A 14,864-nucleotide genomic window follows, 5' to 3' on the forward strand; every position below is an offset into this window, starting at 1 on the left:
TGAAAATCCCACAAAATATGTCTTTCCTGCATATTTTTAAAGCACAGAGGCGCTCACCTTGGTTTGTGTAAGCATTCAGTGGTGCATGTTATACTTTATTTTGGCCGCTGTGATACATATCGGGAGGGTGGCTCTCTTTGGACTCCTGGCAAAGTTGGCTAACTGTACACAGAATTCGTCCAAGGATAGGGTGACTTGAGTGAGTTCTGTACGAGAGCCCTCACTGTCTGCTGTATAAATACATGTCTAAATTCAGTCCAGTTCATCACGCCCACTGGCAACTGAACCATCCTAGGTCAAATTCTCATCGTCTGTTGGCCTACAGCTATGGTTTACCTTCTTACTGTCTCCCTCATTCCAGGCTTCCCTAATCCTCTCCAGCCTCCATAGCTTCCATATTCTTACATAAAGTCAGACCTTCTCTCTTTTGTTTTTAAAAGGCTCTGGTTTCCCTGCAGGGCTGGTTAGCAACAATAATTTTCATCCAGAGTCAGGCCACCTCTTAAATATATTAGAATGTGTATAAAGGGCTGACTGGGAAGGAGATGAGTAAGGTTCCAAAAGCCATATTTGGCATTACTAGTGCCTTGACTTCCTTCTGAAATTTTAAATGATATGGACTAAATGAGATTTATGCTTATTAAAAGGGGGACTAATCTCCAGAAAAAAAGTCCAAATTTGCTCTATCATGCAAGGGTCCTACAAGATGTGGTTCATAACTATCTTTCCAGATCTGGCACCTCTCGTGATATTGCTAGTCTCAGTACTTGACATTGATGATACTAACAGGAATAGGTCTTTGGAGGACTTTTCATCTGGTTGTGGAGATAGAGGCATAATCTTAATTTCAAGTGGTCTGAGATATGCTGTCATAGAGATATATACAAGGTAGAGGGATAGAATAATGAAGAAGATCAACAAATTGCATTGGGAAGAAGTGTTAAAGCTCTGGAATTGTATCACCATGGACTAGTAATAATTACCTCCTGGATATTGAAGGGAAGACCAACACAGACACAAAAAAACTTCTATACAGTGCTCTTGAGTCATGAATCTACCGGTACACTGGGTGATTCTGCGTTATCCAGAATGGAATATAAGGTGGAGAAGACAGGAAGGAGTTATGGGATTTTATACTAACGTTTTTAGGTCATTATAGAGGGGGTGTGTGTGTGTGTGTAGAAAGGACACATAGATGTATTTAAATTAAAAAAAGTGAAACTACTAGAAATAGAGAACACAACTGGTAGTGAGAAATTGAAAGGACTTAGAGTCCCTGTCTTGCAGGCCCTAATGCCAAAGAGAAATTGAAGGTGGTATGTAGTCTGGTGTCCAGTTGTGAACCCATGTGAATGGTGGTACTATTTAGCAGGATGGATAGTGTAATCAAAGGAGCAGGTCTCCACAGAGGATAGAAATTCTGCTTTGAAAACGTCAAATGTGAGGTGCCTGTGGGAATGTCAGAATCTGGAGCCTGGAAGGAATATGTTGGCTGGAGATACCAATTTGTGGATTATGGTGGAAGACATGGGTTACAGTAGAATCTGGAGTGGCATTTGATATGAGAAAAGATGAGGCCAAGGACTGAATTGCAAAGAATACCTCCATTACAGTGAATTATCTTTTAAATTGAAAATCAATCCTAATTTTTCTGTTTTTCTATTGAAAAAATAAAAATATGTTTTTAAAATAGTCACCATTTGAAATATTTATAGATTGGGATCCCTGGGTGGCGCAGTGGTTTAGCGCCTGCCTTTGGCCCAGGGCGCGATCCTGGAGACCCGGGATCGAATCCCACGTCGGGCTCCCGGTGCATGGAGCCTGCTTCTCCCTCTGCCTGTGTCTCTGCCTCTCTCTCTCTCTCACTGTGTGCCTATCATAAATAAATAAAAAAATTTTTTAAAAAATTTAAAAAAAAAAAAGAAAGAAATATTTATAGATAGAATTATATAAAAGTGGCCAGGGTATTTGTTCTTGGATTGAAAGGAAAACATCTAAAAAACCCAAAAAACAAAAAGGGCCTTTGTATCTCTCCCAGGTGTGTTCACCAACAACAACACAGTAACAAGCTTGATTTAGAACTGACTCTGTGTCCTTGTCATCCCTTTTATCTTTTGGAAGCTAGTTTCTCTTCATTTCTAAGCCACAAATTATTTTATCAATTCCAGCATTCACGATTTTTCATATTAGAATTGATGATGGGTTATAGTTTAATTAGCGGCCATTGTTTTCTAAGTGATACATAAAGTAATTGTGTATTTTAGAGTCCTTAGCCTTTCGGATTCAAAGTCACATGGTATTGCTTTGTGTATTACTTTCCCCTTTGGCAACTGTAAGATGCCCTTTAGAATCAAGAAGGATGGTATGAAATGGCCCATTCTGCTCACTGTAACATTCCTCCACCTGACCAGACCTAGTAGTCTTCAATGAGGTGGCACATGGAGGGGCCACAGCCCCCTCATGAAAAACCAGGAGATGGGCAGCAAGGGCAAGGGTTGGGCACTCAGGCTCTCTTATCCCGGGGCTTTGCAGGCCCTGAGAGAGCAGAGGAAAGTGAGAACCCATTGACCTTATAAAAACAAGCCCTTCTCTTCACAGAGGGCCGCCCTGTGTTGCTCAGGGTTCTGGTTGCAGGCAGCCGGCGCTAAGTCCAGTGGGATTTATTGGAAGGAAATCTGGTGTTGACATCACCTCTGGTGAGATTTATTGGAAGGAAATCTGGTGCTCACAGGATCAACAGGAGGCAGAAGGAATAGGCTTATAAAGGAACAGAGACCGAGGGAACCCAGACTGTGGACCTCTGGAACAATCTGGCCAGGATGTTGGGACATTGCTGCTACTACGGCATGCTGCCAGAAATTAATCCTTGCTAGTCCCTTGGCGTCGCCTCCTGGCTCCAAAGACAAAGTCCCAGTTAGGAGCATGTAGTCTCACTGCTAAGAGCCTGCCTGGATTCCGGTCACTGGGAGATGAGGGGCAGGAAGCTGTCTCCCCTTGGGCTTTGGGAGAAGAAAGTAGGGGTTCAGCATGTACTACAAGAGGAACACCCCTGGACAGAAAGGGGTTTTGATCTAGTATTGGCAGACAGTGACAGACGTTCACTGCACTCTCCTTCCAAAGTCCCAGCTCTGTGAGGCCATCAGGGCAGATCAACAGTCAGAGGCCTGGAGCATCTGTAAATGGATTGCCTTGATTTGATTTTGAAACGCAGGTTGGGAAAGTGAACAACCCTTCCAGAGCTCACGCAGAGGGCCAGGCGTTGTGCTAAGTGTGTCATGTGTGATTGCTGCTGAACATATAGCTGTTCATTCTTAGACCTTTAGGAAATCCTAAGGAAGAGGACAGTGGTTACCAAAGATTTTCCCAACTTTAGAGGAGTGAATGCAGAAGCTGCCGATGGCAGAACTTGGGTGCTGAATAAAATAAAATGTCTAAAAGATACCATTGTTTGAAATTAGCCCCTTGGACTGACAGGTAATTAACTTCTACCACTAGTTTAATTTCTTGTGTGGACCTGGTACAGGAAACCATACATGGGTGGTAATTTTTTTTCCCTCCAATCTCAGAGGAAATGTTACTGGGTATGAACTAGTGGCACAACTCATATATCAGTAGTCTGTAGCGGGTCTACATAAATCCTTTTCTTTAAAGTTATTTAACTGTTTTGAAAATCGTTTCAACAGAAGTAATTCCAATTGCACCAGAAAGGAAACCAGAGTCTTAAAGAAAAATAGACTCTCAGTGCTGAGCAAGGCAAACATATCAGTATGCAGAGAAACGAACCAGTCTCTTGTTTTATTTCCTTAACGAATCTACTGAAACACTTACTTTGTGTCTTTAAAAGGCTGATAGACAAAGAATCCTGTGGCCACTAAAAATTAATGCCTACAACTAGTTTGTAACCACTTTAAAAGGTCAGGTATTATTTTTTTAAGAATTTGTTTCTCTGTTATTCATAGTATTTCATTGTGGGACTTTGCACAGGTTATAAACATATTAAGTATTTGGATTTTTAAAGTTCATCAAAAGCATATTCTCTGGGGAAGAATTTTCTATTTAAATAGTTATTTAAATAGTTAGATAACCTGTGGTTTTCCCACATGCTTCATGTATAAAGCAACACATTACTATCCCAAACCTACTTCTGGTATAGCCAAGACTTTATAGACTATTTTCTTTAAAAAAAAAAAAAAAGAAAGAAAATTATTTAGTGAGAGAGCACACACATGCAGGGGGCAGGGAGGAGTAGAGGCAGAGGGAGAGAGAATCTCCAGCAGGCTCCCCACTGAGCGTGGAGCCCATCATGGGGCTTGATCCCCCTGACCCTGAGATCTCGACCAAAGCTGAGATCGAGTCAGGCGCTTAACCAACTAAGCCACCTAGGCACCCCCAATAGACTATTTTCTGTTGTGATGTTGCATTTTGACTCTTTCAGGAATTAATGTTTAAAATAAAGACCCTTATATCTGCAAAAAGTGGGAACTTGATACTATTTAAAGCTGACTAATCAAGTCATTCAGTGAAACTGACTTCATTTTAAGAACTAGAAGATGGGAATGTACAAACAGATGGCTCTGATTAAAGCACAATTATTTTCTATAATTCTGGAGTCAGTGGAACTGATAATAAGTTAATTTAAACCTTGACCCATGACACTCCCTGGGTCCACCGAATAAGATGGAAGAATGTGTTATTATTAGTCTTTCCCAATATCTTTACACAGCTTCACTCTTAACTCCTTGAAGTGTTTGTTCAAATGTCACCTCGGTATGGCCTTCCTTGACTACTCTATTTTAAATGTCAGCTCTTCCTCCCCTTGCCTGCAGCATTCCCAAATCCTCCTTTCTGGCTTCCACTTTCCTCATAACATTTATCTGATACAATATATTTTGTTTATCTGTGGTTTCTCTCCCCCACCTCAAATGGCAGCTCCATGAGCACAGAGATGTTTTTATTTTTTATTCATTCATTTATTTATTTTTGGTGTGTATTATTCCCTCTTGTATTCATAGCACCTGGTACAGAGTTAAGTGCTCCATAAATGCTTGGTTGATACACAAGCTAATGCAACACTTGTTTGAAGGCCTCTTTGTATGGGTTTAACTCTCTTGGTTTAAAAAGCAAATCCCTCTCAATTATTTTATTTGGTTATTCTTGCAACATTGTGTTTTAAGAAAGGATTATTATCCGAGTTCAGCAGATGAGGAAACAGGGCCTCAGAGAGTTTCTATGAATTGTATAAAATCAAGGGACTAGCGAGAGGTAGACCCTGGCCTTGAACCCAGATCAGTTACTTCCCTTGAGGTCTGCTCCCAACCCAACTTGTGAATCTGTGTAGCCAGAGGAAGTGAGGCTTTGTATTAGGCCTTGATGGTTTGGTCTCAGGGCAATGGATTCCAAAATGAAGATGAAACTAGAATTTAGATGCAGCCTATGTATCTTAATAAATAAAACAACCCATCATCTATAGCTCTCAAGGATGTGAAATCTAACTTCTCCACAGCAGAGCCTTACAGGTATTCGCCTCTTGGAAGTAGAAGAGCAGTTTTCTTGAGGCCAAGCTATATCCACCCTGAAGGGCCTATAAAAACCCTTCCTTACACTGCAGCTGAACACTGTACCTGCTTCTACCTTAGGCCTTTGTCCAAGGCCGCCTTATGTCATGGTGTGGGTGAGGGAGTGCTATGCCTGGTGGTTAAAGCTCATAGATCTGAAAACAGGCAGAGCCAGACAAAACCTGAAGTCTGACATGGTTGAAGGTTTTGTTGGGGCAGTTTACTCTGTCTCCTCATCTAGAAAATGAGGGCAATGATACCAAATTTTGATAAACTAGATTTTACAAGTAAAGCATTCATGATTGCCTTAGGTATTATTATCATATAGGTCTTGTATCTCTTCTACTAGATTATAGAGTCGTAGAAAGGAAGGCATTTTACTGGTTGTATTAGTTTGCTAGGGCTGCTGTAACAAAGTACTACAGTCTGTATGGCTTAAGCAGTGGAAATTTAACATCTTAGTTCTGGATGCTAGCATCCCAAGATCCGGATATTGGCAGGGAGTGGTTCCTTCTGAGGGCTGTTAGGGAAAAAATCAGTTCTGTGCCTTTTCCCTAGTTTCTGATGGCTTGCTGGCAATCTTGGGCACTCTTTGGCCAGTAGAAGCATCATTCCAGTCTTTTCCAGCCCCATGGCATTCTCCCTATGTGTGAATATGTGTCTAAATTTATATATATATAAATTTATAGTCTATAAATTTATAGTCTAATTTATAGTCTAAATAAGGCTACCAGTCATATCAGATTAGGTGCCCCCATGTACTCCAGTCTGATCTTGTCTTAACTAAATATATCTGTAATGGCCCTATTTCCAAATATAGCCACATTCTGAAATACTAGGGATTAAGACTTCAACATGCAAATATTTGTGTTTGCATTATTTATTTATTTATTTATTTATTTATTTATTTATTTATTTTGCATACCCTATTTAATGGGTAGATAGCAGTAGTATCTTTATATATGGATAAGGACTTAGGTATACTGTTGAAAACTTTATAGTTTTGTCTAAAAATCAGGGTGACTCAGTGTTCTTTTCAAAATTTCAAGTGCAATTCTCTATTGCATGTGTTAATAATAAATAACCATTTTACTTAAAAGTGTTTGACATTCTTTCTAATACATATATAGTGTGGTTATAAAGTGATGAGGTTGGTTCCACATTCTATACCCATGTACCTAGGGTACTGTTCTAGTTAAAATTCACATTTAAAAAAATTTTTAATATCTAAAGTGCAATGCCATGCTTTACACATCCAGATTTTTTAAGTTGATTATTTCTTCCTCAATCACTTGCTTAATGTAGTCAGGCTTTTGGAATTGCTTTTCAGGCTACAGATATTTATTTGGGCATTTAGGAATGCAGTTATAATGCATTCTCTTAAGTGGTTGGTACTGAAATTTTGAGTTGATGTAAATCTCAGGATTTATTATGATGGAAATGAGGCTATCTATAGAGCTTGAGATCTTACAGAAAGTCTGTAAATATTTGATGGATGAATGAATATAAAAATGAATGTATGGGCGAGGAGTAAGTGAAGTCATTTCTTTTAAATTCAGTTTGAAACAATGAAATCAATAATGTCCAGTGAATATATGATACTCAGGAGAGAAGATAATATATTTTAAAAGCTGTGAAAGCAAGTTTTAATTTTTTATATCATTTTATTTCTCTACGCTGGATTTTCTTGTGACACCTTGACTCTCCCCTACATCTTGTATGTTGTGACTGATGATTTCAAGCACTCTGTTATGAAGGGGCCTTCTAAGAAAGGCAGGTTGAGAGCATGTGAGCACACATTTGCATAGGGCAGGAAGGGCACTGTAACATCTGGGGGTGGTAGTAGACTGGGTCCATTTGTTGGTGCTCATTAAATTCACATTAATGCATGAGCTGCTCTGAATGTGTAAATGCCATTTTGGGTTGGTTGCTTTCTTCCAGGCCAATGGCAGTGACTTTTGGGGCTCTAATCCCTGGTTGTTTACTTGCCAATGGCATTTGACCTGGGGTCAGACCTGTATTTAACCCTTCCCTGTAGGTCAAAAACAAATTAATTTGGTGAGAATTAAATTGGAAATGAGTCGTCTGTACAGCAGGTGTTCCCTGTGGAGACTGTGCCCCAGGTGGAAACATTTTGAGATCTGTTCCTGGGTCATCTCTGAAGAAGCTTCAGAGGTCAGAGAGGCAATTCCAAGACATCCCATGTGGTGAGGGCCTGGAGATGGATGTTAGCAGGTGCCGACTCAGGCAGTTTTCTCAGCAGCTTGGGGGAACTTTCAAAGAGGCCCCTTTTGGAGTTAATTTATTCATATATTCATGAACATATATCCTGGGCATTCATTGAGGACTGATTTACTTAGAAGTTGCCCTAAATGATTGGAACTTTGCCCTTTGCCCCTACCTCCCACCATCAACCAAAGGCTTTGATTTGAAGGAAAGAAAATAATGCATTTTTCTCTTTCTTTTTTCTAGAGGATGAGGAAGATGAGGAAATGGTAGAACCTAAAGTTGGCCACGATTCAGAACTGGAAAATCAAGACCAAAAGCAGGAGGTGAAGGAAGGTATGGTATGGTGTGGTATGGGAGATAAATTAGTCGTCATTTTATTGTGATTATTGTTTACCAACATAAGAGGCTATCCTGGTAAGTAGAAATTAAATGCACACTCCATGTGTGAAAAAGGTTTTATGTGGTGGTTCAGTATATCACAGTTAGTGCCATAAACTGTAATGCCTGAAGCAGGAGTCATTTATTTTTTTGACTGATAGAAGTAAATAAAATAGAAACCATCCACAATTCCAGCAACCAGTCCAGTCACAATTCCAGTAAAATTATGACTAAATAGTGATAAAATAAGAGAGTTGTTGCCCATTGTCATGTTTCCTGGTTTACTACATCATATATCCCCAATGATAACGGTAAAGGGAAGAAGCAGATATAATTATTTTGTTAATAAATTCTCAAGTTTATTCATGTGATCTACACAGAAACATTAACAGCAATCATTACTGTTGACTATACTGTTCACACTTGTCTTCCACAACTTTACCTGTATGAAGGACAACCTTTCCATGCACCAGTGATAATAATCATGAGCATTTATTAAGGGCATGCTGTGTAGTCAGCACTCTCTAAGTCCTTTACTATCTATACCTCAAAATATCTTTTTGAAGCAGATAGTATTATTATTCCTTCTTTACAGATAAAGAACTAGGAACAGAGGGGTTTAAAAACTTATCCAAGGATACATTCTGTATAAGTGCATAAGCAGGATTTGTAGTTGACTCTAAAAACTGTATATTTCACCATGATGGCATCATCCTGTCATAGCACTGGGTCTCAAAAACAAGAAAGCAAAAAGAAAAAAGAAAAGGCAAGACAAGAAATACTACAGGTACTGATTCCCCCAAAATCCAATTTTGTATCCCTTTGAGATTCTCAGTCCACGGAGATAAAAGAATTTTGAAATCGTCATTCTTACTAACAAACAAAGTAGGCATGAAAGCAGGGTATAGATTTAAAAGATTTTTCCACATTCACTGCTAAGTGTCCCAAATATAGAACAACACAAGTCTAATTAGAAGTTCATTTAGTGGGCAGCCTTGGTGGCTCAGTGGTTTAGCGCCGCCTTCAGCCCAGGGTGGGATTCTGGAGATCCAGGATCGAGTCCTGTGTCAGGTTCCCTACATAGAGCCTGCTTCTCCCTCTGCCTGTATCTCTGCCCCCCCCCCCCAATGTCTCTCATGAATAAATAAAAATCTTAAAAAAAAAAAAAGAGAAGCTCATTTAGTGTTTAAATTTTAAAGATGCCTGTGGGCACTGGCATAGTATGTGGCACAGAGTTGTCACTGGGGACTTTTATAGGAATGGGTACACACTGGTCATATATACTTACTCCAGTCTGCTCAGGCATTGAGTGATTTTGATAACTGCCAAGTCCTGAGCTACAACTAAGGGCAGGGAGTAGATTCAGCATCTTGAACAGTGGCATCCACCGAAGGCACAGGAGTTCATTTTGTCTGAGGGGTTCTAATACATTTGATTAAAGAGATTTTGCCTAAAATTCTAAGAACACTTTTTTTTTTTTGAAGCTGGTGAATGGAATATCATTAACACAGGTGTAGCAAGAGGCAAAATAAGTCAGGATTTATTAAAATAAATAAATAAAAGGTTTTTCCTTTTGCAAAATATCCTTAAGCTGTTCTGGGTGATAAGGAGCCAGGGTGTCTCTTGTGTGTCTTGGCACAGAGTCCCTCCTGCCCCCCTCACACCAATCCCCAAATTGTCTTCTTTGGCAAAGCATTGCAACCCCCTTCTTAAGTTCTGAGCAGAAGTACCCTCTAGTTTTAACTGTTACTTGTGCTTCATGGAATTGATTAAAGTCCTGTTAAAAGTCAAAAAGAAGTTTGAAGTACATTTCCTGTAGTGCTGCACTGTGTGCTTTTTCCTCTATTAATGGCTTTTCTGCAAATTAGCACATAATGGGTTAAAAGCATGTTTATGTTGGCATCAAACTCTCTCTGGCTTTTTTTTTTTAAGTAAGACAGTATTTTGCAAACTTTTTAAAGAATCTCTAGCAGATATAATCGTGGCGCCATTCACACGGCTACATAGTAGTTAGGGCTGTGTCAGCACTTCCCTTATGAACCTTGAGTTTCAGGGATTTATTACTCAGCCGTAAAAATTTGCTCTGGGCTGAAACTTGACATACACGATTTCAAACCAGGGAACACATTTTTGAGAAATCTGGCCTTTTGAGGAGTTAAAAAAAAAAAAAAAGAAAGAAAGAAAGAACCCGGTAAGCGGGAGATGGAAAAAAAAAAATCCGTGCTCACTCGCTTTTGACATTTTTTGCCTGTGTGGTATCAAAATGTACTAAAGAGTAAAGAAATAAGGGTTTGATACTTTACTGTTTTCACTGTTTTTTTCCACAATGGAGTAGCAAAAACAGCAGGTACATTTTAGCTTTTAATCAAATTTTAGGAAATTTCTCTATATGAGAGTTCTGGTAGCTTTGTGTAAAACAACAGAATCGGAAACTTGACTCTTGTAAAGGCACATTAACTCATAAACCTCACATTAACTTCAGAGAAGGATATCCTTCTTTATTAGTTTGGTTTGGTTTTCTTGCTCTTGTTTATGAAATGACTTCACTGTAAAATTCTCAGAAGAGCCACTGTCCCTGCTTAATCAGGTTTAATATTTAAGCTATGTGGGTTTACTTCTTTATTTTTTGTCTTTTACATTTGCTCTTGAAAAATATTTAAAAGATTTAATTTTTTTTATATTGAAACTCAAAGTGGCATCATTGAAACAAAGCAAGACATTTCTGAAATGAATATTTTAAAAATAGCTTTTGACCTCAAGGAAAGATTGTAAAATACTCAATATAAATTGTGAATTTTAATATGAATTTTATATTTTAAAAAAACAAAATTTGAACCAAAATATATAGTATATAGTAAATAAAATAACAGCAACAACAACAAAACTAGAAAAGTACTTATTAAGGTCAATTTAAAAACCCCAAAACTCAAGAAAGCACAACAAATAGGATAGAATCATCATAAAGACACAAACATAAGTATTTTCATATACAAAATGAGAAATTAACATTTCTGTGAAAAAGGATAGACTCTAAAATAAAATGTGTCCTGGATTTTATTTATTTATTTGACAGAGAGAGAACGCACAAGCAAGGGGACCAGCAGAGGGAGAAGGAGAGAGAGAAGCAGGCTCCCCACTGAGTGGAGAGCCTGACACAGGGCTGAATCACAGGATCCTGGGTTTATGACCTGAGCACAAGGCAGATGCTTAACTGACTGCACCACCCAGGTGCCCCTGTATACTGAATTTTAATCTTGCAACCACAAAGTCGTTGACTTAGACCATCTTCTAAACTTCAAATTTCATGAGTTCAGGTCATTGGCTTCATAGTTGTTAATCAAGCTAAATATAACTGTTCAGGTAAATTTTGGCAAGTATGAAAATTGTCATTTGGATTATATGTTAGTTGTAGCCATGCATTTGACTATTCATAACGAATCTTTCTTTTAAAAAAATAAAAGGCCATTTTATGTGCATAGAATATTGTTAGCTCTTGGAAGAAATACTCTGTTTTGTGTTGCAAAAACAAACAACAAACCTGCTATAATAGCATTTTCTGCTCAACTTAAAAAGAAAAATCAATGATTATCAATGTTCATATTTTGCTCTGGTATGCCTTTTGCTATTAAATTAATTCACACCTTTTTATACAGTGAACATGTTGAAAATAATTTATTAGGTGCCAGGGACAGGGAGAAGCTGCAGAAAGAGATATATTGGGGAGAATTTGGGGTCTATCCTGGAGTAATACAATTCTGATTCTAATTGTTTGGCTTGTATTCTGAACCTTGCAGATTCCATTAATCAACGAATTTTCTTCCATGAAATATGAGGTCTGGAGATGTTTTGTCTCTGAATACAGCTTTTGGTCATGGTTCCTAGATACTCTTATTATGTTTTCATTACATTGTAACAACACTTATCAATTTAAAGATTTTAAATACGGGAAGTTTGGGGGTTTTATCAAAAATAACTATGGCCCTATTTAATTCCTAAGTTGAATATTGTTTATGACTTTCAAAAAGTACTTGTCTGCACATGCATCTTATTATTTTGTGCTAACAAATCATGTCATTTGATCCCTGTTAGACATCAAAGCTTCATATAAAATATATCCTTTGTTTTGCTTCAGTAGCAATTTAATTTCAAGCCAAATATTGTATTGTCAAACATAATATCTGGAGACGCTACTGCTTCACCTACCTGAACTTGGCCTCTGCAAATACACTTTGATCAGCCATTTATGTTTCTCTTAGAGAAGAAGTTGTATGTCTTGAAAGCTGAGATCAAAGTGACAATAAGCTACAGGGAAGAAAAAATTACAGAAAATGACACAGATACTATTTTTTATTCAAGGTAATGGACCTGTAAGGAGAGATACAGGTGAAATAGAAGTAACTCAAAAAGATAAACAGAGAGTAGAATAGATATTTTAAATATTATTTTTTAAAAAGAATAAAGAGAAAAAGTCCTATTTCTCTACTTAATTTCAAATGGGTTCTCAAGCCATCCATCAATAGTAACTAAGGCTGCACAAGCCTTTTGAAATAAGACATTCTTCTTGGCCCTGTGGTACCTTGCTTGGTGAAGCTTATTTATTTATGTAACAGTACTACCAAACCAAAATGAACCTAGCATTTTGTAGGGCTTTTTTTTCCCTTTTGCTTGGTTACCTGTTTTCTTGAACTTACATAAGGGTGAAAAAATTCAAATGCCTCATTTGTGGGAGTTTTAGGAAAAAAAGACTAATTAATTACTACTTAATTACTAATTATTGAATATTTATCTATTTGCCCAGTATATTTATCCTTAAGTCTTAAATAGGACTCAACATTTAGGTATGACTACCCCCATTTTATAGATAAAGCTGCTACTCAGAGAGCTGTAGTTGATTAAAGAATCAAAGTTAGCAACAGGCAGAGGCAATGTTGGACTCCCAGTTGGTTTTATAGAGTCCCAGTGATTTACATCTACACATTGTAACTTTCACCATTTCTTAAATGAATGTGTGGGCACCTCTGCTCAGCAAGTATTGACAGAGGTTCCTGGAGAGTCTCAGTACACACTGGCATATTAATGGCTCTAGAGACCTCAGCAGCAAAGAAATATTTCTAACTATGTGCAGGGCTACTACAAACTACAAGATGAACTGTTTGGGGAGATGATCTGCTATAGTAAGTGAATCATGTTTTGTTATAATATTACCTCAGAGAGCATTTTGCAAAGTGTGAACCAACTACATTATAATAATCCTAGTTTCTGATACAAGTACAGATTCTGGAGTCCTTCCAGACCCCTTGCATCATGGCCTGAGGCAGGTAAGGAGAGGTCAGAAAAGGGAAGACATGTACATTAAAGACTCGAGATCCACTGTTGTGGCTGTGCATCAGGGCTGCTTGACAGTTCAGATATTGCAGGACAATGGCTTCGCAATACCAGTAATTGAAACAAATAACATAAAACATTTTGCTACTGCCGACCGCACCCTACTGGTCCTTCTGACCATGTGGCCAGGTAGAAATTGTGACGGGGATGGCTGTGGAAGACTGTGGGCGAGAGACTCTGCTAGGGACTCTGGCGCTGATTGCACTGCACTACCCTCCCCCTGTCCCTTAAACTCCTGGAACTTCTGGTCCTACAGAAAGTAATCCGTCAAATATCTACTGAATGCTCTTTGCAAGGGAGTTAGTTGAACTGGGGTTCCTGAAGAACCACAGAGGTTTAGCTGACAGTTTCTATGCTTGAGGGCTTCTCAGTCTGGGGGAGTTCCTAATGGTGACTCCGAGGTGAGCTGACTTTCAGACACTGTGACACTCTGCTCATTACTTAATCTCTCTTTGCCTACTTTTGTATCTTCAAATTTAGTTAATTAATCTTGCTAGAAAATAAAGGCATAAAAACAATTTCAAGGTGTCTTATAGAATCGTGTATTTGTTCCACGTGTTCTTGAAAGTAGAAGATATCTCAGGTGAAAGTGGGTTTGGAAAGGTATGTTTCAGGTTTTGAGTGGATAAGTGTCAGTCAGTCTTACCAACAAACCATCTAAAATAAAATGAATATGTCCAGGAAAGGGAAGAAAGGTGTTACTCAGATCATATTATAGATAGTTGTGAATGATTTCATATGTGCAGCTTCAAGTAATATCCAATATACATAGTTTTATAGATTTTTCTACTGTGTACTATTTGAGCTGTCTTTCAGGTTGAGTTCTAAAGAGGGTAACATTCAGAACTGGTTGCTAAAAAACACCAGTCTATTTTCATGTGCTAAAAAACACCAGTCTATTTTAATCCTCATCTTTTGTGACTCTGAAATAGCAATTAGTCCAGATAGGAAATCTTTTTGTAAAGTTAGCAGGGGAGTCATCCGCAAAAACCTTTGGTATGAATTTAGGAATAATTCAGAATAAATATTGACAATGCTTTATTTCACCATCTGAGCACTCCTTTGGTAAGTAGCCTCTTTCAAGGTTGGATTCCTCTTGAAATGTTTTCATTGTGCTTTTTCTCTTTCCTAACAATCTCTTTTACTGTAAAAGCCCCACCACGAGAGCTGACAGAGGAAGAGAAACAGCAGATTCTTCATTCAGAGGAGTTTCTCATCTTTTTTGATCGGACAATCCGGGTAATTGAAAGAGCACTAGCAGAAGACTCCGACATCTTCTTTGACTACAGCGGTCGGGAGTTAGAGGAAAAAGATGGG

The 14,864-nt window shown here is 38.3% G+C and overlaps 1 protein-coding gene across 12 annotated transcripts in view; it reads left to right on the forward strand.

Moving 5' to 3' along the window:
• Window positions 1–14,864, forward strand: part of DYNC1I1 (dynein cytoplasmic 1 intermediate chain 1) — a 437,478-nt gene that overhangs the window by 309,261 nt on the left and 113,353 nt on the right. For all 12 annotated transcript variants that reach the window (XM_072764334.1, XM_072764337.1, XM_072764333.1 and 9 more), the window contains 2 exons: window positions 8,028–8,117; window positions 14,701–14,863. In XM_072764334.1, the coding sequence (XP_072620435.1) occupies window positions 8,028–8,117; window positions 14,701–14,863 (253 nt within the window). The remainder of the gene's footprint in view (window positions 1–8,027; window positions 8,118–14,700; window position 14,864) is intronic.

Source organism: Vulpes vulpes, chromosome 7 (genome assembly GCF_048418805.1).
Source record: "Vulpes vulpes isolate BD-2025 chromosome 7, VulVul3, whole genome shotgun sequence".
Classification (NCBI taxonomy): Eukaryota; Metazoa; Chordata; class Mammalia; order Carnivora; family Canidae; genus Vulpes; species Vulpes vulpes.